This window comes from Dromiciops gliroides, chromosome 3 (genome assembly GCF_019393635.1).
Source record: "Dromiciops gliroides isolate mDroGli1 chromosome 3, mDroGli1.pri, whole genome shotgun sequence".
NCBI lineage: Eukaryota > Metazoa > Chordata > Mammalia > Microbiotheria > Microbiotheriidae > Dromiciops > Dromiciops gliroides.
The window spans coordinates 527911574-527936347 of NC_057863.1; the positions used below are offsets into that span (position 1 = coordinate 527911574).

A 24774-nucleotide genomic window follows, 5' to 3' on the forward strand; every position below is an offset into this window, starting at 1 on the left:
ATCTTGATTAAACCCTTATTATTTGTTTCTTTCCCCCAGAGAGTGAGAGGGAAAGGGGAGGCAGAAATTATTGTAGAATTTCAGGTCAGATCGGGATCAGGAAACCAACAAGCCAAGATCAAAAATCAAATAGATGACCTGTGGACCTAAAAACATAGCCTATAGGCAGGAGGCAACATCTAAATCAGAAGTAGAATCAAAATAAGGAATCCCAACAAATTCTGACAAAGGTTTAGCAAGAAGTGAGATCCAAAGTTACGGTTACGGTAAGTTCAACAGCAGGCAAGGAACAAGGTATTGAACTAAACAAAGTTGTCTCAATTGCATGAAGAAAACAAAGAAAAAAAATACAGAATCTAAGTTTGAATCCAAGTTCTGCTAATTAGTACCTAAAACTCTCTGGGATTTTTTTAAATCATCTGTAAAATGAGAGGGTTGGACTGCATAAGATTTCCAGTTCTAAAACTACGATCATTTGATACTAATTTGTCATTCTCAGGTGATCTGTGTGTGTGTGTGTGTGTGTGTGTCCCCATTGTGTGTGGAGAGCCTCTGGTTTCTTCTGTATTCAATTCACCTGGAGAATCATCCCTATTGCTCCCATTGTTCTCTGTGGCAATGGTCAAATCCACATGATAGTGGACATGAGTCAAATTTTGAGGCATTCAAATAATCACACAATTGTCTATAGTGTGCACACATGCAGGTTTTATATTAAACCTAAAGAATTTAGACATAATAGAGGATCCTACTGGATTATTACACACCGACAATATCTATATTAAAACCTGAAGCTGGCCCACTTTCCCAAGACTACATTAAAATGGTAAGAAAATAGGGCTAAAGAAAGACAAATAATTTAAGATGACATTAAAATAATTTAAATAAAATAAAATAATAATATATAATATTATATAATATAAAATATAAAATAATAAATAAAATAATTTAAAATAATAATTTAAGATGACGTTAAATAGTTTTAATATGTCAATATATTAATCAAACACAGATGACTCCAGATTTGGAATGGTACTCAGAGATCATGTAGCCTGTTTCCCTGATTTAAGCAAGGCTACAATATCCCTGACAAATGATAATTCTGCCTATTTTAGACCTCCAGTGATGGGGAACTCACTATCTCCTGAGGCAACCCTTTACATTTTGAAACAGTTGTAATTATTGGCAAGTTATTCCTTTTTTATCAAACTGATATGTGCCTCTTTGAAATTTCCACCAACTTTTCCTAATTCCGTCCTCCAAAACCAATGAGAATAGGCCTTACCCTTCTTCCACAAGAATCGGTTGAATATTCTAAATTTGAGTATTCTGTTTATGAGTGCAAGGGAACTGGTTTTTTAAATCCATTATTATTTTACTAAATAAAATTTCAATAACTCGTAATGATCCCTTTATAAAGTATTAAAAAATTGCTTGAGTGAATTAGAGAAGTAGTAAAATAGGATGATCATTGACAAGGCATAGGCCAATTGTTCCCTCCCTCTAACTTTAAAAACTCAGTTCAATCAGTCCAAGAAATCAGACTCACAAAGGATCTTCTGATTACATGTGTAAAAGGTACACGAACCTGGAGTAGAGAAAACTAAAAGAGACTTCATAGAACTGAGAGAGCAGGAGCACAAGTAGAAGTCCGAAGGAATTTGGCCAGCACTCCACAGTGAGCCTGTGTGGGCCAGTTGTCATGAGGAGTGTTAGGACAGATGTGATTTCATTGAAATTCCCCAGACAACAGCTCCCAATAGGGGAATTCTATATGGCCTTTCTCCCCTTTGGTTCTATGATAGAAGCCTAAAACCTTTCTCTTTGAGCCTGGGGAATATCTGTGTACCTTTCTTTGTTTAAAATGTTTGTTTTTTCATGTACCCTGTGTATATCTCTCTGCTTTACATGTGTTTCTTGTAAACAACATATAGACAATGAAGTCATATCAATACTTAACATATATGTACCATCTAATGTATACCATCTATGTATACCATCTAAATTTTTGAAGAAGTTTAATGAGTTACAGGAGGAAATAGATAATAAAACTATTCTAGTGGGGGACCTTAACCTTCCCCTCTCAGAACTGGATAAATCTAACCAAAAAATAAACAAGAAAGAAGTTAAAGAAATGAATAAAATTCTTGAAAAGTTAGATATGATAGATCTCTGGAGAAAATTCAATGGGAATAGAAATGAGTATTCCTTCTCAGCAGTACATGGGACCTACATGAAAATTGACCATGTATTAGGGCATAAAAACCTTACAACCAGATGTAGAAAAGCAGAAATAGTAACCATATCCTTTTCATATCATAACACAATAAAAATTACATTCAATAATGGACAATTGAAAGAGAGATTAAAAACCAATTGGAAATGAAATAATCTGATCCTAAAAAACAAGTGGGTCAAAGAACAATTGATTTCATTAAATGATTTTGTCTTTATAAATGATATTAACTGGGGAAATTGTTAGTCTTGGTACACTTACTGGGAATTCAATTAGGAAAAGACAGCTGATGGGAAAGCTTCACCAAAAAAAGAAAAAAAAAAACCAGAATTAACATTGAGGTATTTTGCCAGTACACTCTCTTTGGCTTGGAGTTTCCAGCTAACAATGATATGAAGAATTACATATCCTTTGATACAACTTCTCAGAGCAGAAGAGAATCATTTATTTATATTGGGAGACCTATCTTATAAATATTAGTAAAGTAAATGTATGCAAATAGAAGCAATTGAACAACCCTGCTTGCCACCCCTTCCCATCCCTTCACTGATACCTAAGAATATTATTTCTATAAATCATTTCTTCAGGAGGGAATCCTATGTTGCAAAATATGATCATATATTATCTATTATTGTCATAACTACTAAGTTAAACAATCATTAAGTCCTGAAGGGATTACTGTGAACTGAACAGAGATGAAAAGAGATCCACATTTTCGTTTGATTTATAAGAAAAAGCACATAGAGTTTTCATGGTTAGAATGAGTTACATTTGAAAAATGCATTCTAGATAGGTAGTTGGATTTTGCCTTTCAGTAGGACCATTATAGAACACTAAGATTAATATAAGTATTCAAAACTTTCAATCATGACTTCTGAGAAAGACATAGAGTTCTAAATCCCTCACAAGATAAAGAGGAGTCATCCAGGAACTAACTCAACCAAAGAGAATCAAAGGTCAGCACACACTTTGTGCCTTCAAAATTATTTTCCAACAACTTCTACAGCTTTCAATTAATGGAACAAAAGGCAGGGATTTTGCTTGGAATTGTGTTTTTTTTTTCTTTTTTTCAGTCTTGTCATGCTTTTCCACAGCTCTATTACTGAGACCAGAAGAGGAGATGACTGACAAAAATATTACTCTGTCTTAGGAAGGATATCTTTAAAATTCTGGGCCGATTCCACAGCATTATTAAAGTTCTCTGAAGCATTGTCATTAGCAAGATTAAAAAGGAGAGAAGGAAAGAGAGAAGCAACCATGTTATCTATTGTTTCATAAAACCCATCACAGCTTCTTGTTGCTGTTAACTTAGCCAGACCAATTCATTTTAGATATCACAGGTGTAACAACAAGCCCAAATAAGCAAACACAAAGGTTATTAGCAATCACAGGCACAGGCACAGAATATTTTTAAGTGGATTTTCCAAAAGTTTTGAGAATTGGAAAAGATAGAACAAGGTCTCTCTGCCAAATCAAGTGCTAATATGAGAGAAAATTACTGTAGAGTCGCTCAGAGGTAAATAAAAGGTAGAGTTTTGGAGACCTACATACTATCTAATTTTAAATAAGAATCATAGACTAATAGTTTTCTGTATTTTACAGAAGAGATTTGACATTTCTCTGGAATTTTCCAAACCATTACATGGGGAGAGAGGGGAAAAAAGACCAGGTAGGGAAAGAGTCAAAAATACCAGACACCAATCAATTAATCAACAAGCATTCATTACATACCTACTGTGGGCCAAGCATTGTACTTGGTGCTGGCAATACAGACAAAAGAAACCGTCCCTGTCCTCAAGGAGACAATATGCATAAACAGACAGCAGATACATAAAAATAGATAGATGATAGACAGATAGATAGATAGATGATAGATACATAATAGATGATAGGTAGATAGACAGATATTACTAATAATAGCTAACATTCATGCACTTACTATGTACCAGTTACTGTTCTAACTACTTTGTAAGTACTATCTCACTTGATCATCACAACACTTTGAGACAAATGCTATTATTATCTCCATTTTACAGATGAGGAAAATGAGGCAAATAGTTAAGTGATATGCCCAAGGTCACACAGCTAGTAAATGTCTGAGGCTGAATTTGAATTAAAGTCTTTTCTCTCTCTCTCTCTCTCTCTCTCTCTCTCTCTCTCTCTCTCTCTCTCCCCATATGTATATTATGTATATGTATATATGATATATACACTTATGCACACATACAAAATTAATCTTTTGCAGGGGAAAGACGCTAGCAACTAGGGGGTGATAGGAGGACACTTCAAGTAAGCCCTCACGCAGAAGGTGATGTTTGAGAGTTTTGAGTTGTGATTTATAACATAGGATGGAAATGCCCTTCATAGTTAGAAAGTAGCTCCTCTTAAATATAATAAAAAGAAGAAATGTGTCACTCCTATAACATCTATAATCTTCCCCTATAATCATGATGTATTCCGTAGTGAGTAGTCATGACTCCTATCAACTAATTAACTCCACATGAGGATGTTGCCAAACAACAACAGAAAATACAAGTGCTTTTCTCACTACCTGCCCTTCAAACTTAGTTCAATTCAATTTGGAATATTTCTTAAGCACCTTCTGTAGGCAAGGTCCTGAAAAAGTCTATGTGATAAGCACTCAAGCTCTTAGGCTGGTGCCTAAATATTAACATGTTGGATACCATAGCACAAATTAATACACATTCTTAGCTGCATTAATTTTCATTTCTGGCCCTCAATGCAATTTGACCTTTGTTCTATGGGAGGAGAATAAATAGAAAGGAAACAGGGAAAATATAAAAGGGCATTGGGGTGAACCTTCAACAAAAATATTAAAACAATTCATAACCTGGACCATTCTTAGATTTCCAGACTTCTTATACCTGTCTTCTCCATGCAGTCTGTGATTCAGCTACTCTGGCCAGTCTTCTCTGTTGGAATATGAATTCCTTGAGGGCAGGGTCTCTTTTGTCTTTCTTTGTATAGACAAAGAACATTGCTGCCATTGCTTAGCATGGTGACAGGTACATAGTAAGTACTTAATAAACTCTTGTTTGACAGATCCCGGATTTCTTAAAAGCAGCAAAGGAGAGTACCTCACCCCTCTCGACACCTAACATTGTCCAGGACTCAACAGAGTTTGGCCAATTGCTTCATCCTCCTATTGTCTTACAATAGCAATCTTTTTGTTCCTGTGCTCTAGTGGCTAAGATTATACTCTACGTATCACTGATAGGCTTAAGTCACAAAAGGAGATGTAAAATTTACCAGAAAAAGGAAACAGAAGAAAAAATCATAGGAAGCAAGGTAAAAGATTTCTCTTAAAGAAGGTTCATATGATATCTCAAAGTTGAATGCAACCAATTATTGTTTCAAGTATTATCCACAGCCTAATCTCTACAATATCAGCAACCAGGCATGGAACCCATTTGATCAGGGTCAGCAAAGTTTGGCCTGAATACCAAATCCAGTCTACCACCTAGTTTTCATATGCCCCACAAGCTAAGAATGGCATTTATATTTTTTAAGCACATACGTTATTAGAAATATAAAAAACACTTAAAATAAAATAAAGTATGTCCTTTATTTTAAAATGTAAAAACCATTCTTAGCTCATATACCATACAAAAACAGGTGGTAGACTGGATTTGGCCCATACGCCATAGATTGCCAACCCCCACATTAGATTATAAAGTTCTCAAAGGCAAGAAGGAGAACTTTTCTTTGTTATCTCCCAATTAGCTAGAAGAGGGCTAAGTCCCCAGTACAGTAGACAGACAGACATTCTAAAGTCTGGTTAATCTGTGACCATAACATAGAGTGGTAGAATTGTCTAGGGCAGAGGTTCTTAACCTAGCTTCTGTGAAGTTTTTTTTGTTGTTGTTTTTTTAATCTTTTTTTTTCTTTGTGATCCTATGTATTTTATTTTATGCATGAAAAACATTCTGAGAAGGAGTCCACAGGCTTTCCCTGACAACCAAAGGAATAAATAATATACCCACAAAGTTTAAGAAGCCCTGATTTAATGAATAGAAGGATGTACTTGAAAAATGAATATTTGGCTTCAAATCCAGAGCCTTAGACACCTTCTAGCTACTGGAAAATGGACAAGTTGCTTAATTTCTTGGAGCCTCATGTAATTTTCTATGACTTCTTTACCATTATAAATAAGTTTGGGATTTCATATCACACAAATGAAATCCTGGACCTTTGCAGCCAGACCATAAACACATTTTGAAGAGGGATTGTTTCATGGTTTAAACTTATATCCTTGTACATATATAGCCTATAGCAGATTGCTTTACGTCTTTGGTAGGGGGGAGGAAAGGGAAGTTGGGAGAAAAATTTGGAACAAAAAATCTTATGAAAACAAATGTCAAAAACTCTTTTACATGTAACTGGAAAATAATAAAATGCTTTTATGATTAAAAAAGTAAAAAAGAGGGGCAGTTAGGTGGCACAGTGGATAAAGCACCAGCCCTGGATTCAGGAGGACCTGAGTTCAAATCCAGTCTCAGACACTTGACACTTACTAGCTGTGTGACCCTGGGCAAGTCACTTAACCCCAACTGCCTCACCAAAAAAATATTAAAAATAAAAATAAAGTGCTTTTAAGAAAAAAGTAAAAAAGAAAAGAAAAAGAAAATGAAATTGATTATATGTTTTAAAAAAATATATATCCTCATTACCATGATCAGAGAATGTCATAATTCCAATAGCCTTTGGTTTAAACAAATTCTATTCTTATACAAGAAAAGTGTATTCAGATTCCTATTAAGGTATATAAGTATCAATAGCTGGCTTCAGGATCCAAAATCTCTGGAATACCTGGCAGTCTTACTTCTGCTAAACAAAAACTGTGCCACACAGTTAATCATTTTACTTTTTAGTGCCCCAAGCAACTTTCTTAAGATTTTTTTCTGTAGGGCAGTAAGGGTTAAGTGACTCGCCCAGGATCATACAGCTAGTAAGTGTCAAGTGTCTGAGGCCAGGTTTGAACTCAGGTCCTCCTGAATCCAGGGCCAGTGCTTTATCCACTGCTCTACCTAACTGCCCCTTCTTAAGATTTTAAGTTGCAGAGGAAGTGTTCATCTGCTTTGATAGAGGGAATTTCTTGTTGGAAGCTCCCTACATTCATGGAATCACAGGTACAGTTCTAAAAAATTAATAGCTCACAAAGAACTTAGGTACATAGAAATGACAACTAAAGTCAGTTTCACTGTCATATGACTGCATAATTAGCAAATGACTTCTTTTAGCAAAAGGAAAGAAAGGCTTGGTTTTCACTGTTAAGAATGATTTATGTTGGGGCAGCTAGGTGGCACAGTGGATAGAGCACTGGCCCTAGATTCAGGAGGATCTGAGTTCAAATCCAGCCTCAGACACTTGACACTAGCTGTGTGATCCTGGGCAAGTCACTTAACCCCAATTGCCTTACCAAAAATAAAAATTAAAAGAATGATTTGTGTTAAAGTCACCCCTGAAGACTAAAGTAATATACATCCTCAAGTATTTAGAAATAACATCATGTGCAAGGTGGTAATACAAGGAACACAATCATTCCAACTTTTACCAATAAAACTAAGATGCTAATTAATAAAACTCAACAGTTCTATGAGACAAATAACAGAAAATACCTCATTGTTTATTTTATACCCTCATTAGCTGGAAATTCAAAGAGGCCTGGTACTCATTTATCAGAGAGCTAGAAAGGGTCTATGAAGTCAATAATCCAAACTTCTGATTTAATAGATGAAACATCTGAGGCCCAGAGAGCTTTACTAACGTGGTGATTAATTGATTACCTAAGGTCACATAAATTGTAAGAGGCAGAGTCAAAATTTGAATCTTGGTCCTCTGACTACAAAACCTTTCTTACCATACCATGGTGGCCATAAGTGAACCCCTGGAAAGATCATAGCCATGTTCAAATAAGAATGGTCCTTTAAAAAGAGAGATCATATATACCTTGTGTAGCTCCAAAGAATAGAATATGACCAATGGATAGAAGTTATATGGGGAAAGGCTAAGTATCAGTATCAGAAAAAAAAAATTTTAACAACTGCCTGAAAGAGAAATAAGGCACTGAAATTCCCTGAATGAGGCATTTAAATAGTTTAAGAGGTAATGAAATTTACTCTCATTGTAATTAAGCAAAAGCTAGAATACTGCTTATTTATAATATTATAGAAAGGAATCCCAAAATGGGTAGGAGGTAGGATCACATCCCTTCCAATAGTAAATTTCTAGGATTGAAGTTGAAATATAAATATCTCTAGCAGCTTTGAATTTATACTTAATGTTTTATTAAAGTATTATTATTAGCTATTTTGAAAAATATTTTCCTCTAACAATGACATTGAAATGCATTTATATAATTTTATTGCCTTGGGATAAATTACTCTACAAGGGGAATACATCTCTAATTTCAAAATGAAATTTGACTAGAATATTAAATTTGAGATCTTGTTGTATTGATATAACAGAAATTTACTTAACACACAATGGGTGGTGGTTTGAGGAAAGGGATGTAATCAATGAAGACACCACAAGCAAATCCCATGTAATTTTTGCAAAGGTCTCAATAGTTGTGTCATGAGGTTTGCCTTTAGTCAATGAGTTTCTTCCAGCAGACTTAGAAAATTAGAAAACCAAATGAGTTCTATGATTGCTGCTCCTGTTATGGCTGTCATTATTAAGCATCTTCTTGTTTCATAAATTGAAATAAATGCATCAGGGAGAAATGATACAATTTGACTGGGAGTAGGGCCAAATGTTTTCCCATACATCCAGGGACCAGTGATTTTCTGAATGGCACTTGAGTTATTTTTTCCCCTAAATAATTCCAAGGAAAGCCAGCATATAATTCATTAAAACAATTGTCTCCCAGTACTCACAACCCATCTAAAATCTGTCCCTCTGCTTACCTTTTCTTTATTTTCAGAACCAGAAGCCTCTGGTTTGGTCCGAATCAGAAATGGTGTAGACAGCCTCAGCAGGACTCTTTCAAATGTGGCATTGATCTTTGGGGAAACTATGTCGAAGCAGTCTTCAAACTTCAGAGTCTTATGAGCTTCACATCGGAGCTGTTTCCTCAGCCCTTCCCCCAGCTGCAGAACCAGCATGCTGGCATCGAACATTAGGTGGAAGGGGAAAGCTCTACAGAAGGTGTTGATGCTGATTCGGAGATCAGCAGGAGTTTGGGATGTTCCAGGTGTAAGGTTTTTCGTGATGTTTGAATTTTCACATTCTTTAATGACAAATGTGAGGCAGCTGCAATTCCCTGGGTTGGACCCCTCCAAACACAGTTTCTCATTGGTCACTTGTTCCACCTCCAAATCCAGCCGGTAGATCTTCTTTCCTGCAGCCTTTATCATTCCAGGCATTGCAAATCCCACAGTGTGGTGAGGATGAAAGTAATGGAGCATGAGAGAACCTCCTGGAAGCTCTTTGCATAGGAAAGATGGAGATTCCAGAGTGGCCTGTCGTCCAAATGAAGTTCTAATATGTTCCAGCAAAGCATCGAAGCCATTAAAGAAGTCCTGCAAGGTGCTGCCTACAGCCCGAAGGACTCTCTCGTTCTCATCAAAGCAGATATTAAAGAATTCCTCCCCAAACCTTTCTTGCATTTCTTCAAACTTCAAACCTAAAAGCAAAAGGAAAGTCAATGTTAACATAACTGAGAAATAAGTATTGCCATGGCCACATTCTTTGCCTGCATTTGTGACTTCCATTTTACTATTTTAATGTTCCTCTAGAGGAGGTAAGAATGACTTAGACTTGTGTAGACATCTGGGATTTGGAATATTTTTAAAATTCCAAACTCTAGAAATCTAAACAGGTCCAGGTCATTGTTACCCTCTGCATGGGAAGTATTACACTATGATTTTTTGTTACTTACAAATAAGGGACTACAGTCACTTATGCACAAGGAAAGTCACAAAATGGAAGGGATGTTAGAGCTTGTCTCAGAGGCAATATGGTATAGTGGGTAGGGCCCTGAACTTTAAATCAGGAAGATCTGCCTTCAAGTCCTAGCTCAGATACTTATTAGCTATTTGACTCTTATTTGACTCTGGGCAAGCCATTACATTTCTCTTTTCCTCATTTTCCCCATCTGTGAAATAAAGGAGTTGTACCTAATGGCCTCTAAGCTATAAACGTATGATTCTTATGGCTCTAAATTAATGGTTCTTTGAGCTAGTCCTACCCCTTCATTTTGAAACTGAGAAAACTGAGACACAGGGAGATTAAGTAACTAAGTGACTAGAATGGAGAGTTGGGAATAAAACATCCAGGTGTTCTGCATTGTACTGAATAGATTAAAATATAAGGTCTGCCAATAGAGTGTAAGCTTCCAGAAGGCAGGAACTGTTTCCTCTTTTTATATCCTTGGCATCTAGCATAGTGTCTGGCACATACGAGTTGCTTAATTGTGCTTATTGAATTGAGTTCTTTTTAAAAATATATTTATTAAAAAGTATCTATTAGTATCATTTTATGCATCACCTTAATTTCCCCCAATGTCTCTCCTCTTTCTGTCCTAGAGGACTCTCCCAGATAATGTTTTTAAAGGCAAAAGATAAAAGATAAAAGGAAAAAAATCAGTATAATTGATCAATACATCAAAAAAGTCTGAAAATGTGTTTAATAAATGACACTCATGGACCTCCCATCTCTCCAAAGGGCTGGAGTGAGAGAGGGGTGGAGTGTCTTCTCATATCTCTTCTTTTAGGCTATGCTTCTCTTTGTAATATTATAATATTCACTCAATTTGTTTTGTGACTGTCCTTTTTGTTAAAATCATTGTACTCAGGGCAACTAGGTGGCACAGTGGATAGGACACCGGCCCTGAAGTCAAGAGGACCTGAGTTCAAATCCGGCCTCAGACACTTAACACTTACTAGCTGTGTGACCCTAGGCAAGTCACTTAACCCAATTGCCTCACCAAAAAAAAAAAAAAAATCATTGTATTCATTGGATATATTGCTTTCTTGGCTTTGCTTACTTTCTTCTGCATCTTTTTGTTTAGATTGTTTTCATATTTCCCTGTATTCATCACATTCACAATTTCTTATAGCACAGTAATATTCTATTATATTCATATAGCAATGTTTATTCATTACTCAAGCAATATATGTCTTCCTTGTTTCCAATTCTTTACCATCACCAAAAAAAAAGAGAATACTGGTATCACTATTTCAGTGTATTTGGGTACTTTCTATATATTTAATTTAATTCTGATTTCAAATCCAGCTCTCTTTCCAATATAACACTCTGTCTCCTGAAGGAGAATTCTCTCATTTCTTTGTATTCCCCAAAGAGACTGATAAATAGACCTGTTAAATACAATAGAAAGAGTATTGATGGGGCAGCTAGGTGGCACAGTGGATAAAGCACCAGCCCTGGATTCAGGGGGACCTGAGTTCAAATCTGGCCTGAGACACTTGACACTTACTAGTTGTGTGACCCTGGGCAAGTCACTTAACCCCAATTGCCTCACCAAAAAAAAAAATACTGAAAACGTATTGGCTCTGGAACCAGGGTACCTGGGTTCAATTCCTGTCTCCAAAATTTACTGTCTCTGTGACTTTAGGTAAGTTACATCACCTTCCTGGGCCTCAGTTTCCTAAACAATAAAATGAGGAAATTAGACAAGATGGCTTCTCAGGGCCTTTCCAGCCGTAATTCTATGACCTTTCCTCAATTTTAAACCCTAAGAGATGATTTCAGTTCATGGGTAGGAATAACTCTAACATGTCAGCAACAAATCTTGTTTCTATCATCTTGTCTAGTGTTAACCTTTATCCTCTTTACTTAATTCCTCTTGCAGTAATCACTCTAGCTCACAGCCTGTCTCTCTCTTTCCTGAAGGATTATCTATCCTTAGTAAAACAAACAAACAAAGCAAACAAAACAAGCAAAAATGTACATCTCTATTTTATCCACTTTACATCTTACTTTTCAATATAAATATATGGCACATATTTCACAATGGAAATGTTGACTAGTTCACAAATGTTTCTTGGAAAAACACTATCATGAAAACTCAACATTATAGAGAGAAAGAATAAGAGGTAAGTAACCAAAAATGGCATAAAATTAAACATGAAATAAAGTGGAAAATGTCAACAGAAGGGAATTCCTTGGAAACAAAGTATAGTCTTTTAATTTTGTATGGATAGCTTTGATCTCCAACACAATTTGGAAAAGTCACTTATTAAAACTATCATCCCAACTCATTCATCTCTTGGTCATTTTATTTAAATGATGTTGAAATTTCTTTGCTTGTCAATAATTTCAGTGGTTTCTGTACTTGTTATCTACAGCATATCTCTGTTCAGTTGTCTGATATAGAAGGAGAGAGAGAAAGGAGCTGCTGACCACTGCACTGTGGAAGTCATTAATGTAGTAGTAATCTGAATTAAAGAAATTAACTAACAGCTCAATTGGTAATCAATTTCATTATTGGCAATGTATACCATACACCAATTAAATTAATTTTCCCTAAGTAACTGTTTCATTCATTTCATTTGATCACTTGCAATATGAATTTCTATAAGACTAAAATCAGAATCTCAGAAAAATGTTGTTGTTATTCAACTCTTCATGACCCCATTTGGGGTTTTCTTGGCAAAGATACTGAAGTGGCTGGCCATTTTCTTCTACAGCTCATTTTGCAAATCAGGAAACTGAGGAAAACAGGTTAAATGACTTGCCCAAGAGTCACACAGCTACTAAGTGTCTGAGGCCATATTTGAACTCTATATACTGTACCACCTAGCTGCCCCCAGAAAACTATTAAGTCCTCCCAACCCTAACAGTACTCATTGAATCTCCAAATACCATGATCGCAGAAAGTCATTTAGTGGCTTATTAGCCTCTGAAGTTAGATGGAGTGTATTTTCAAAAGACTTGCCTGTATTTTGCAAAATGCTGGTGTCAGTGCAGTAATTGAAAAAAGTTTACTAACAAAGATAATGAAGAGGATTTCTGTAATGTTTAGCATGGTAGAAGCTCAAAACATTACCCCCCCGCCCCACAAAAAACCCCCACATTACCCAAACATCATCAAGTAAATAAAATAACCACCTATAAGACATGATATAATAAAAACTGACAAACATCAAATTTTCTTAACAGCAAATTTTTATTACTCTAATAAGCCACTTCGGGGCTTAAGAATACAGTGGAAATTGAGACAAAAAAGATGACCCTGCGGTACTTCAAGATGATTAAATGTCTTTAAAATCACTAGATAAAAACTAAGTGATGTTCATTACAGAAATCTATCATGAAGTACGCTGTCAGATTTATCTTCCTAAAGCACAAGTCTGATATGTTATCCCTTTATTCAATAAACTCCAGTGGCTCCCTATTGCTTCCAGAATCAAATATGAAATTCTCTATTAGGTATACAAAGTCCATTTTAACTTATTGCACCCATACACCTTTACCCCTTACATCTTGCATGTAACATCTTGCATGTGACAATGGCCTCCTTTCTGTTCCACACACAAAACAATCTATTTCCTCCTGACTATGGGCATTTTCCTTGGCTGTATCCATATCTGGAATGCTCTCCTGCCTCATCACCCCCTCCTTGCTTCCCTGCATTCCTTCAGGTCATAGCTAAAATCCTTAGAGCTTCATCAAGAAACTCTTTTCTCAAATCATCCTTAATTCTAACTCCATCCCTCTGTTAATTTTCTCCAATTTATCCTGCATATATCTTTTTTTGTACATAGATGCATGTTTTATCCCCATAAGATTGTTAGCTCCTTGAAAGCAAAGACTGTCTTTTACCTTTATAGCTACAGTGCTTAGCACACTGCCTGGCATATAGTAGACACTGAATAAATACCTATTGACTGACTAAATGATGGAGTTCCTCAGACGTGTAATAAGGTAGTTGGACTAAATGGCTCCTAAAGTTCCTTCTAACTTTATATCTTCAGTTCTATGATCCCGCTCTCATTTAGAATTGGAGAAGTAGCATATTGTATTGGAAAGAATACTAGATGAGAATTCAAAGGACCTTAACTTCTATCCAGAATCTGCTACTATTTGCTTCCTTTGACAAATCCCTTAAACTCTCTGGGCTTTGGTTTTCCCAGCTGTAAAAGGGGAGTTGGATTAAACCTAATATCCTTGAAGTTATATTTTAAATTATATTAAATTTATTATTTGGAAAAAATAAATATATATTTTAGCTATAAAAGATACAGTACTGTCCCATTCAACTCCAAAAACCATATATGGGGGATATAGTATCTTTTCTAAGATAATCATTAAAAATATTCTCTGCACTTAGTAATGGTTCATAATGAGCAACACAGTATATTTCCCCTTAAAAGAGGATTCTTCAAAATAAAATATTTTCATAGTCATCAATAACTAAGGTCCTTTGGTGACATTGACTAAAGAACGGAATAATAGCAAGACAAGATATATAGGACACTGTACTTGGAATCAGAGAATCTGGTTCAAATCCTGCCGCAGATGCTGACTAGCTGTGTAATCCTGGGCAAGTAAATAATTTAACTTCTATCTGTCTCAGTTTCCCCATCTGTAAAATGAACACAGTTGCTTCTAAGGTCACTTCTAGTTCTAAAATGTAAGAGTCTATGGCCTCATCATAGGCACAATGGATGAAATAGTGATTGTCAGGAAGGCATAATATTTACTGAATACCTACCAATATGAAAAGATGGAGAAGTAGGTGTTCTTGATCTCAGATTGCTGATACCTTTGTGAAGAAAGAGGTGGTCACCTTCTACCCCTTGTGCATTGAGGCAGGCCCTAAATAAATACATGTTGAACCACTGCTCAGGATGAATGAACTTAATTAATGTCTAATAGCTTTTGATTGGTATGATAAAATGATTACATTCCAAAATCATCATTTGAACAGGTTTGTTATTATTTTGGGGGTTTTTTGTAAGTCAATTGGGGTTTTAAGTGACTTGCCCAGGGCCACACAGCTAGTAATTGTTAAGTGTCTGAGGCCGGATTTGAACTCAGGTCCTCTTGGCTCCAGGGCCAGGGCTCTATCCACTATGCCACCTAGCTGCCCCAAGGTTTGTTATTATTTTTAAAAGAAATGGACATGCTTTTGGATAAAAGATTCTTCCTGGCAAGACAAATGTCTTTATGATCCAATAATTCTTAGAACTGCCATAATAGGGGGCAGCTAGGTGATGCAGTAGATAGAGCACTGGCCCTGGATTCAGCAAGACCTGAGTTCAAATCCAGCCTCAGACACTTGACACTAGCTGTGTGACCCTGGGCAAGTCACTTAACCCCTGTTGCCATGCCCCCCCAAAACAACAACAACCAGAAGTGCCATAATAGACAATATATTTAACTTTTAGTATAATGCTCTATAATTTTGTTGTTGTTATTCAGTTGTTTTAGTCTTGGCAAAGATACTGAAATGGTTTGCCGTTTCCTTATCTATCTCATTTTACAATGAGGAAACTAAGGTAAACAGGGTAAGTAACTTGCCCAGGATCACGCAACTATTAAATGTCTGAAGGTCAGATTTGAACTCATGTCCTCCTGCATCCAGTCCTGGTGCTCTATCTGCTGTGCCACCAAGTGCCTGCTCTATAATTATAAAGCATTTTATAGCCATTGACTCATTTGAGCCTCACAGAACACTACAAGGAAAGTAGTGTTAATATAATCCCTATTTTATAAAAGAGAAAGTAAGGCTAAGGGATATTGTGAAAAGGTGGATTAGTTACCACTTCAACCCATTACTTTGGACACCAAACCCAATGCTCTTTGCCAAGATGACACATTTAGAAAGAAGTTCATGACTGAGAAGTTGGATTCCAGTGAAGTAAGGGTTTACAATAGCTTTCTGCCCATAAGTGAAGCTTGTGGATCAAAACCACACTGAATATCCCTGTCATTTTTTTCCTTTTTCACTCTTTTTCACTCTTTTGCTCTCCCTCCACAATGGCTGCCTAAAAATGACTCCACTCTGAGCCCTTCTTGTTAAGCAGTGAGTCCCTGACTGGGACTGTCATATCATGAGAGACCATAGCCACACTGACCCCTTCACTTTTGTCTCACTCTCCAACCTGGTCCAACTCAAAGGTGGCCTTATCTTCTTCCCTCCTCCTTCACTCCTGTACTTGCCTCCCCTGCTTCCTGCTCTCTTTTTTCTTCCTCTATTAGAATATAAGCTCCTCAAGAGCAGGGACTATCTCGTTGGGTTTTTTTTTTCCCTTTCTCTAACCCCAGGTCTTAGCTCAATGCCTAGAATATGAGAAATGCTTAATAAATGCTATGCCCATCCTATTTATATTTCTAGGCCGACTTCACATGCTTTCTCCTAACATACTCTACATGTTCAATCCAAACTGACTAATATTTGGTTCCTTATATATGACATTCTGGGTACAATATAGATTTTTAAAATCAGAGCTTTGTCTTTCTGACTTCTTGTTTCTGCAAAAAAAAAAAAAAAAATCTCTCCAAAGGAGATTTATCACAACCTATTTTTTTGAAATTCAATTACCTAGTAGCTCAAAATCTCAAAATGTAATAAAATATTGGACCTGAAAGAGGCCTTTGAGAGAATTTAGTCCAACACTTTCATTTATATAATTGAGGAAATGGGAGCTCAGAGAGAGTAGCACTTACCCAAATAAAAACAGCAAATCAGTGGTAAAGCTGGTATAAGGACCCAGGTGTCTCGACTCCAGAGAACTTTCCACTAGATCATTTGAGATATTTATTAAGATCTTTTCAAGATCTTTGAAGACTCTTAAATTTACTGGTCTAGATCTTTTTTTCTCCCTTTCTACTAGCCCTATCCATAATTAAGGGATTTTTCCAGTGTTTATTTGACAAGATGGGAGAAAAACAGAAATGAAGAACTTTGTTCTCCAAACCCCTATATTTCTCTTCTGATGACTAGAGAAGAGAGGGCACTGATCCCAAAAGAGCAACAGCATGTCCATAGTTTGATGTGTTCCTTCTAAAGCAAGTAATAAAACAAAACTAGGGAAAACAAACTTTATAAAAGGTGGTTATTTGTATGCAATAGAAAAAAATAATCAGTTCTTCCAGATAATAAAAAAGAACCACCATAATTCTCAAAACTCTTTCCTTGCCAAGCTTCTCAGTGTAACCTTAGGCAAGTTACTTCATTTCTCTGCACCCCTCATTCCTTCTCTTTAAAATGAAACTGGGTGGGGCAGCTAGGTGGTACAGTGGATAAAGCACTGGCCCTGGATTCAAGAGGACCTGAGTTCAAATCCAACCTCAGACACTTGACACTTACTAGCTGTGTGACCCTGGGCAAGTCACTTAACCCTCAGTACCCACAAAAACAAAAACAGAAATGAAACTGGGCTAGCTTGGGGATCAGCAAAATACAGGCTATAGGATATAATTTGCTAACCCCTAAGCAAGATGGTTCTTAAGGACCATTCTAGCTCTGCTATTTTTTTCTTATGATTCTAAGTCTTCTTTGTTAGGATGAGCTACTATACTGTCCATTGCTTCACATACTCATTAAATATTTATTGAGTACTTTCTATAAGGAGAGTCATGTTTTAGGTGCCACAAGGAATTTATATTCCTTATAAAAAGAAGAATGGTGGGCAGCTAGGTGGCACAGTGGATAGAGCACTGGCCCTGGATTCAGGAGGACCTGAGTTCAAGTCTGGCCTCAGAAATTGATACTAGCTGTGTGACCCTGGGCAAGTCACTTAACCTCAATTGCCTCACCAAAAAAACAAAAAAAACAAAAAAAAAAGAAGAAGAATGATAACTGTCATCATTGAGCTTTCAGTCTAGTCCAGGAGGTAAGATATGGACACAAATGTCAATGAAACAGAAGAGTGAGGAACCAAGTGTTTTGGAAAGTCAAAGGAGGCCTTATCTTGTTCAACAGTTGTGTGAAGGCACAAATTTCAAAAACTGATTTTTACATTTAATTATAGCAATGGGATATTGGTTCTTGCCAAATTTCACACGTAAGTTAACTCTGGAAATATGATACAACCTGTTTATATCTCCCATTAATCTTTCTACTATACCTTAGATCAGTTTCAGTTTTTATTTTTCAGAGATCACTTTTTTTCCATCATTTGTGTTGTTTGTTGCTTAGTCGTTTTTCAGTTATGTCCAACTGTGACCACTTTGGGTTTTTTTTCTTTGCAAAGATTACTAGAGTGGTTTGCCATTTCCTTCTTCAACTAATTTTACAGATGAGTAAACTGAGCAAATGGGGTTGAGTGACTTGGCCAGGGTAACAAAGCTATTAAGTGTCTAAGGCCAGATTTGAACTCAGGTCTTCTTGCCTCCAAACCCAATGCTCTATCCACTGCTCCATCTAGCTGCCCCTCCATTATTTGTAGCCATAGAATATTACTGAGAAAATATTGCAGTGGACTAGATAGACTTTACTGCAGTGAACAACTTTGGCTCATAGTAATATCCAGTTTATTCTCAAACAAAGTTATCTTTATCGTTGCATCTATCACAAAACCATGTATCATTTAACATCCATGAGATATAATTTGTTTGATTCTTTAAAGCAGTTTTTTTCTTCCATGATAACTGTTTTTTTTTTAATCAACAAACAGTGGGATTTCTATATTCTGTACACCCCAGTCAGTTGTGCAACTGTGAAGATGGTCTGCTGTAAAAGAAAGTTTTCCTGTTACCTTCTCATGTTTCTAACAAAGATAACTTTGATTCATGCATAGACCATTTTCAAAGACATTTCTAGAGATAAGAAACCAGGCATAAATCCAGTTACACTTGCCTCATTGCTGTTCTTCATAAAAGACACATCATCTCCAGGCTCTAGGTATTTTCACTGAATGTTTCCCATGCCTGGAATACTTCTCTTCCTCAACTCCACATTCTGTCTTCCCTTCAAGTCCTTGGCTTCCTTCTTTCCTTTTAGCTTCCTGCTAAAATCTATATTCTACAGGAAATCCTCCCTGATCCCCACTTAAAGCTAGTGCTTTCTCTCTATTAGTTATCTCCAATTTATTCTGCATGGATCTCACTTATAAAGAGTTTGAGGGCGGTGCATATTGTTATCTCCATTAGACTCTGAGCTCTTTGAGAGCACAGACTTTCTTTTGCCTTTCCTTGTATCCACAATGCTTAGCACTATGGTATATCTGGCACACAGTAGACAATGAATAATTATTAAGTGACTGATTGGTTGACTGTCTTGTGAAGCACTCAATCTTTTCCTTAAAGTTTTGATACAGTTGGGAAAGGCAGGGTGGTATAGTGGTTTAAAAAGCTGGCTTCAAAATCAACAAGACGTATTTGAGTTCAAGAGACATCTTTAATACATTCTTACTATGTGACCCTTGACAAGTGACTTAACCTCTCAACCACTGTGTGATTCTTTAATACTATAAATTGCAGAGAAGATGTTAAACAGCATGGGTAGAGAGAATTTGCTCACACAGCAGTTCCCCACATCCATGAAATCACAGGTCCAGTACCTAACTCTCCTATTTTTTTTTATCCTTTGTGTGTGTGTGTGTGTGTGTGTGTTTTGTTTTGTTTGTTTGTTTGTTTGTTTGGTGAGACAATTGGGGTTAAGTGACTTGCCTAAGGTCACACAGCTAGTAATTGTTAAGTGTCTGAGGCCAGGTTTGAACTCAGGTCCTCCTGAATCCAGGGCTGATGCTTTATCCACTGTGCCACCTAGCTGCCCCACCCTTCTTTTTCTTTCTTTTTTTTTTTTAACAAAAATGGTAAAGAAGATATAAGAATAAAGGTAAATAGTTCCTGGCATCTATGAATATTAACAAGATTTAGCTTAACTTGAGAACCAGAATGATAAAATCATAGAGCCTCAAAGTTGGAAGGAAGCTTCAAGACTTTCTCATACCAAACAAGTATTTCCTCATCCCCCAGAATGCCTAAAAAATGTTCATCCAGCCTTTGCTTGAAGACTGCTCACAAGTAGCAACCTTCTCTACTGGGTAATTATTGCTAGGGAATACATTCCACTTTTGGAAACCTTAGCATGTTTTTCTTTTTTTTCTTTCTTTCTTTTTTTTTTTTTTTGGTGAGGCAACTGGGGTTAAGTGACTTGCCTAGGGTCACACAGCTAGTAAGTGTTAAGTGTCTGAGGTTGGATTTGAACTCAGTTCCTCCTGACTCCAGGGCCAGTGCTCTAGCCACTGTGCCACCTAGCTTCCCCTGTTTTTCTTTATAATACATTTGAAATGGATTCTTTCTAACACATAACACATTTTTAACACATTTTACCTATTCTGTCATTCATTTGCTCATTCATATATACACAGATTAAATATTCTAGTACTTTCTATGAATAAAGCCCCCTCTTGATTACCCTTTTAGAAAAAGTATAGTGAAGAATGTTATTACATCTGCCACTGTGGAGCTTTCAACTTAGTTTAGGATATAAGTCATTTGCATAATAATTATAATTCAAAGTAGACTATGAAAGGACTATCCATTGGGGCCAATCAAAATATATCTATCAATTCATCAACAAGTATTCATTAAGCACCTATTATGTCTAATTCCCATTCTATATGATGGTACTTTCAATACTTGAAGATAACTATTATATTCACACTAATTCTTCTGTTTCCCAGACTAAAGATCCCTGGCTCCATCAAATGATCTTCATGTGGCATGAAGACAATCATCATCCTGTTTGATATCCTCTAGACACTCTCCAGTTTATCAATGCCCTTCCTAAAAGGTGGTACCCAAGACTGAATGCAATATTCTAAATACAATATGACCAGGGAAGGATAGATTAAATAAATAAAATGATGAATGAATGAAAATTTATTTTTTAGGTGCTTAGTATGCATCAGTGCTGGGGACACACATACAAAAGGGGAGACAGTTCCTGACCTCAGTAACTTTATAGTCTATTACAACAGGGGTTCTTAATCTGGAATCTATGAACCTTACTTTTCAAAACTATTTTGATAACCATGTCTCCACATAATTAAATTTCTGTATAATCCAACATATTTAATTTTAGGCATTTAAAAGCATTCTGAGAAGGGGTCCATAGGTTTTGTTGGGCCTTCAAAGAAAGGTTATGATACAAGGAAGGTTAAAATTCCCAGTAATAGAAGTTTATGAAACAGGTTATGGGGACCAGGAAAGAGTGCCTTGGCTTAGAAAGGTACTGGATTAGAGAGTGAAGCTATTGGAAAGTCCATTGATACCTCAAAGATAGCCCCTAGCACAATGCCTGGTACTTAAAACTTGTTTGTTGAATTAATTCAAATCGTTGTGTGCATTGTTATCTGACTGATTTCTGACCACTGTATTCAGAGATGCATCTTTTTGCTTGTTTTACTCTGGTATATTTGTAAAAACAAACAAAACAAACAAAAAACAAAAACACAGCCTGAAACTTTTCTTTCCTGAGGAATATTCCCCTTACCTTCAGAAGGGAGGGAGGGTGAGGTTACTCAGAGTCAGTGTACAGTCTACTGACTCTTGTCCAGTCCTGACAGAGTAACTGACATTTGATTGGTCATGTGCAGCAAATGTATCATAGTCGCAAGCTGACCTAGGACCCAGAAGTGGTTATGTTGATGGAAGTGCACATATGTACTCCCAACATCCTTTGTCTTGATGTCAACCAATTAAAGGGAAATAAGTGAGAGCCCCCACCTCTCATCCATGGGTCCAAAAGTGCACTGTTGTCACACTGCTGCCTTCACACATGGAGTTTATATGTAATCCAAATGCAAAGGCAAAGCCAACATGGGGAGCAAAGTAGGTTTTTTCACTGTGCCAATTCTGAAATGCATCTGACAGTCACACACTGTGTTATTTGTAATTGCCACACAGCGACACATCCTGGAAGTAGGGCTCAGGGCAACAAAGGTGAGAGCTAATGGAAATCATAACCTTTTAAAATTGAGGGAGGAGGAAAATTATATGCCTCAGTTCCTTCATTATGTTTGAAGGGAACAGGGACTCCAATATTTTTCATTTGCTGGTTTTCCCAGCTAAAAGGATTCTAATGTTGCTGTGAGCTCTTGAACAAAAAGCTTTCTTTTTTTAATTTTAGTTTTTGAAGCCTAATCCCCAAATAAAAGCTATGCCCTGAGAGTGCTAAGGAACATGAACAGGCTATTGTTCTGTGTAATTGTTCCTTTAATCAAGGTTGGAAATTAGAAAACTGGAGCCAAAGCAGAAAGATCCAAAACAAGGATGAGAGTGTACCCATATCTACACAACCCATTGCTATTCCTGCCTAATCATTTCCAGCCAATTTGAAAAATGTATTTAAGTTTCAGGGAGAGACTGATAAAGCAATAGAACACAGGGATTGAAAGTGGTTGAAGAATCCTGGCTTCAAGGTCTCTAAGTGAAATTTCATGCAGACAAAATGGAAATCTTACCCATCCTTCACTTGCCCCACTCATAAGATCATAGAATTAGAGCTCTAAGAGACCTTAGAGGTCAAGTCCAACCTCCTCATTTTACAGATGAGGAAACTAAGTCACAGAGAAGTGAAATGATTTGTCCAGTCACACAGCTAGTAGGAATCTAAGGAAGGACTTGAACCCAAGTCTTGCTGACTCCAAGTCCAGTGCCCTATCCACTGTGCCACAGAGCCCTTCAATAATCTTCATAAAGTCTTCCCAGATTACTCTTGCCCTCATTTGAACTCACTCCCTTCTGAACTTATACAATGATCATCATTTGCACTTCACAATTTACACTTTATTGTATATTTCACTGGTATCAGTCATAACTACCTTCCTCAACTAGACTACAAGCTTTTTAGGGGTAGTGACTAAAGGTGTAGCCCTATATAGGTTATGTATATGTACATACTAGAACTCAATATATACTTTTGACTTGATTGATTCTTCATTTCTCCAAAGCCACAAGCTACAAAATAACCCTCCTGCTTGTGGTCTCTCCCTTCTCCAATTTGTCCTTCACAAACAATCTTTCTAAAACTTAGATCTGATGACCAGGCATGTTGTGATCCTGTGGTTGTCCTTGGGATAAAATCTCAAGCCCGGTGTTTAAGATCATACACAATATGGTTCTAAACGACTCTTCCAAACTTATAAGACACCATTGTGCTTGCATTCCTGCCAAGTCAGATTCTTATTTACTCCCTAAATTCAATATATCTCCCTTCTCAATGCATTTGCACAGGCCATTGCTCAACCCTTTTCAGTCCAACTTTCAGAATCTTTAGACACAGGCCAAATGCTAGCCCTTGCCCAACATTTTCCCATAACTAAAAGTGTTCTTTTCCTCAAGTAGTCACCAAGCATTTATGAAGTATCTGCTATGTGCCTGGACTTGTGCTAAGCACTGGGAACACAAAGAAGGAGCTCACCACCTAATAGTCTAAATATTCCACTTGGTTTAATCTTTGTTCTCATTATTCCCAACCTTATAACCAAAACTATTGGGTAACGAGGATATCGGACAATAGGTACCTATATCATACTTGCTGAATAGTCTCCACTATTTGGGGTAAGAATAATATTAACCTGGGCAATAATGATGATAATCAAGATTCACAAGGTTTCATATCATCTGATAAAATAGCACACACCTGATAAGCAGCTCCCAGTTCTACTGCTCTGCTTTACATGGTTTTTCTTTTTCTCTAATTGCATGTAATATCAAACTGAACTGCAGTCAATGTAGATATCAAGTAGAGAATCTAGTTTATAAGAGGCCACGATATTATCTAAGTACCAGGATATATTATGAAAGAAACCTTAAACTGAGCATTTAAAATGTCAGGGAATTTATTCCAATTACTTCTGGATTAAGGTCAAATCCCAGAGAATTTTTTTTTTCCCCAGAAGTGTCAATATAGTAACATATTTAAATTGCTGCCAGCTACAGGTCCTGCCAGACCTACTTGAATAAACGTATTTCTGTGATTAGCATATTAACTTTTTATAACTCCATGGACATCTACTATCTAGAAATTACCCTGGATTCATAAACTTCCTGATACTAACACAATATATTCAGCTAAGATCCAGTCAGACCACAGGAAGGCTTCAAGTACTATTCAGTGATGGGCTTTATGCTGGGCATTCAAGGACCAGCCTAGGTATGTTTGAAGAAGCTTGGCAAAAGGTTATCTGCAGGATGATCATTTTTTTGGCAACATCAGCTATTTAAAAATTTTTATTGGTATTACTTCTTGTTACAATCCTCCTACCCATCTTTTATAAGGACAAATAAAAAGAAAGAAATAGCAGTTAAGCAAAACCAACCAATGTATCAACTGTGTGAGTACACATCAACTTTTAAAGATAATCTTCCAAATGTTGAAGGATCACTACACAGAAGAAGGGAATTACTTCACTAAAGAAATCATGATGAACTTTAGTATGAAAGCAACCAACTCAGATACTCTTAATTTTTGAAACACCTTCACTTCTTGAGTGGTCTAAACATTGCCCCTATAATATCATTTATACATGGTATTATAGATGCTTGACTTTCATATTAGGCTGTCACTGTAAGGATTCCACAAGAGGCTCTTA

At 36.5% G+C, this 24774-nt stretch overlaps 1 protein-coding gene across 1 annotated transcript in view; it reads right to left on the reverse strand.

The window, feature by feature from the left end:
- The window catches only part of GUCY1A2 (guanylate cyclase 1 soluble subunit alpha 2), a 424741-nt gene that overhangs the window by 312256 nt on the left and 87711 nt on the right, over positions 1 to 24774 (reverse strand). The window contains exon 4 of the mRNA XM_043994631.1: positions 9166 to 9884. Coding sequence (XP_043850566.1) covers positions 9166 to 9884 — 719 coding nt within the window. The remainder of the gene's footprint in view (positions 1 to 9165; positions 9885 to 24774) is intronic.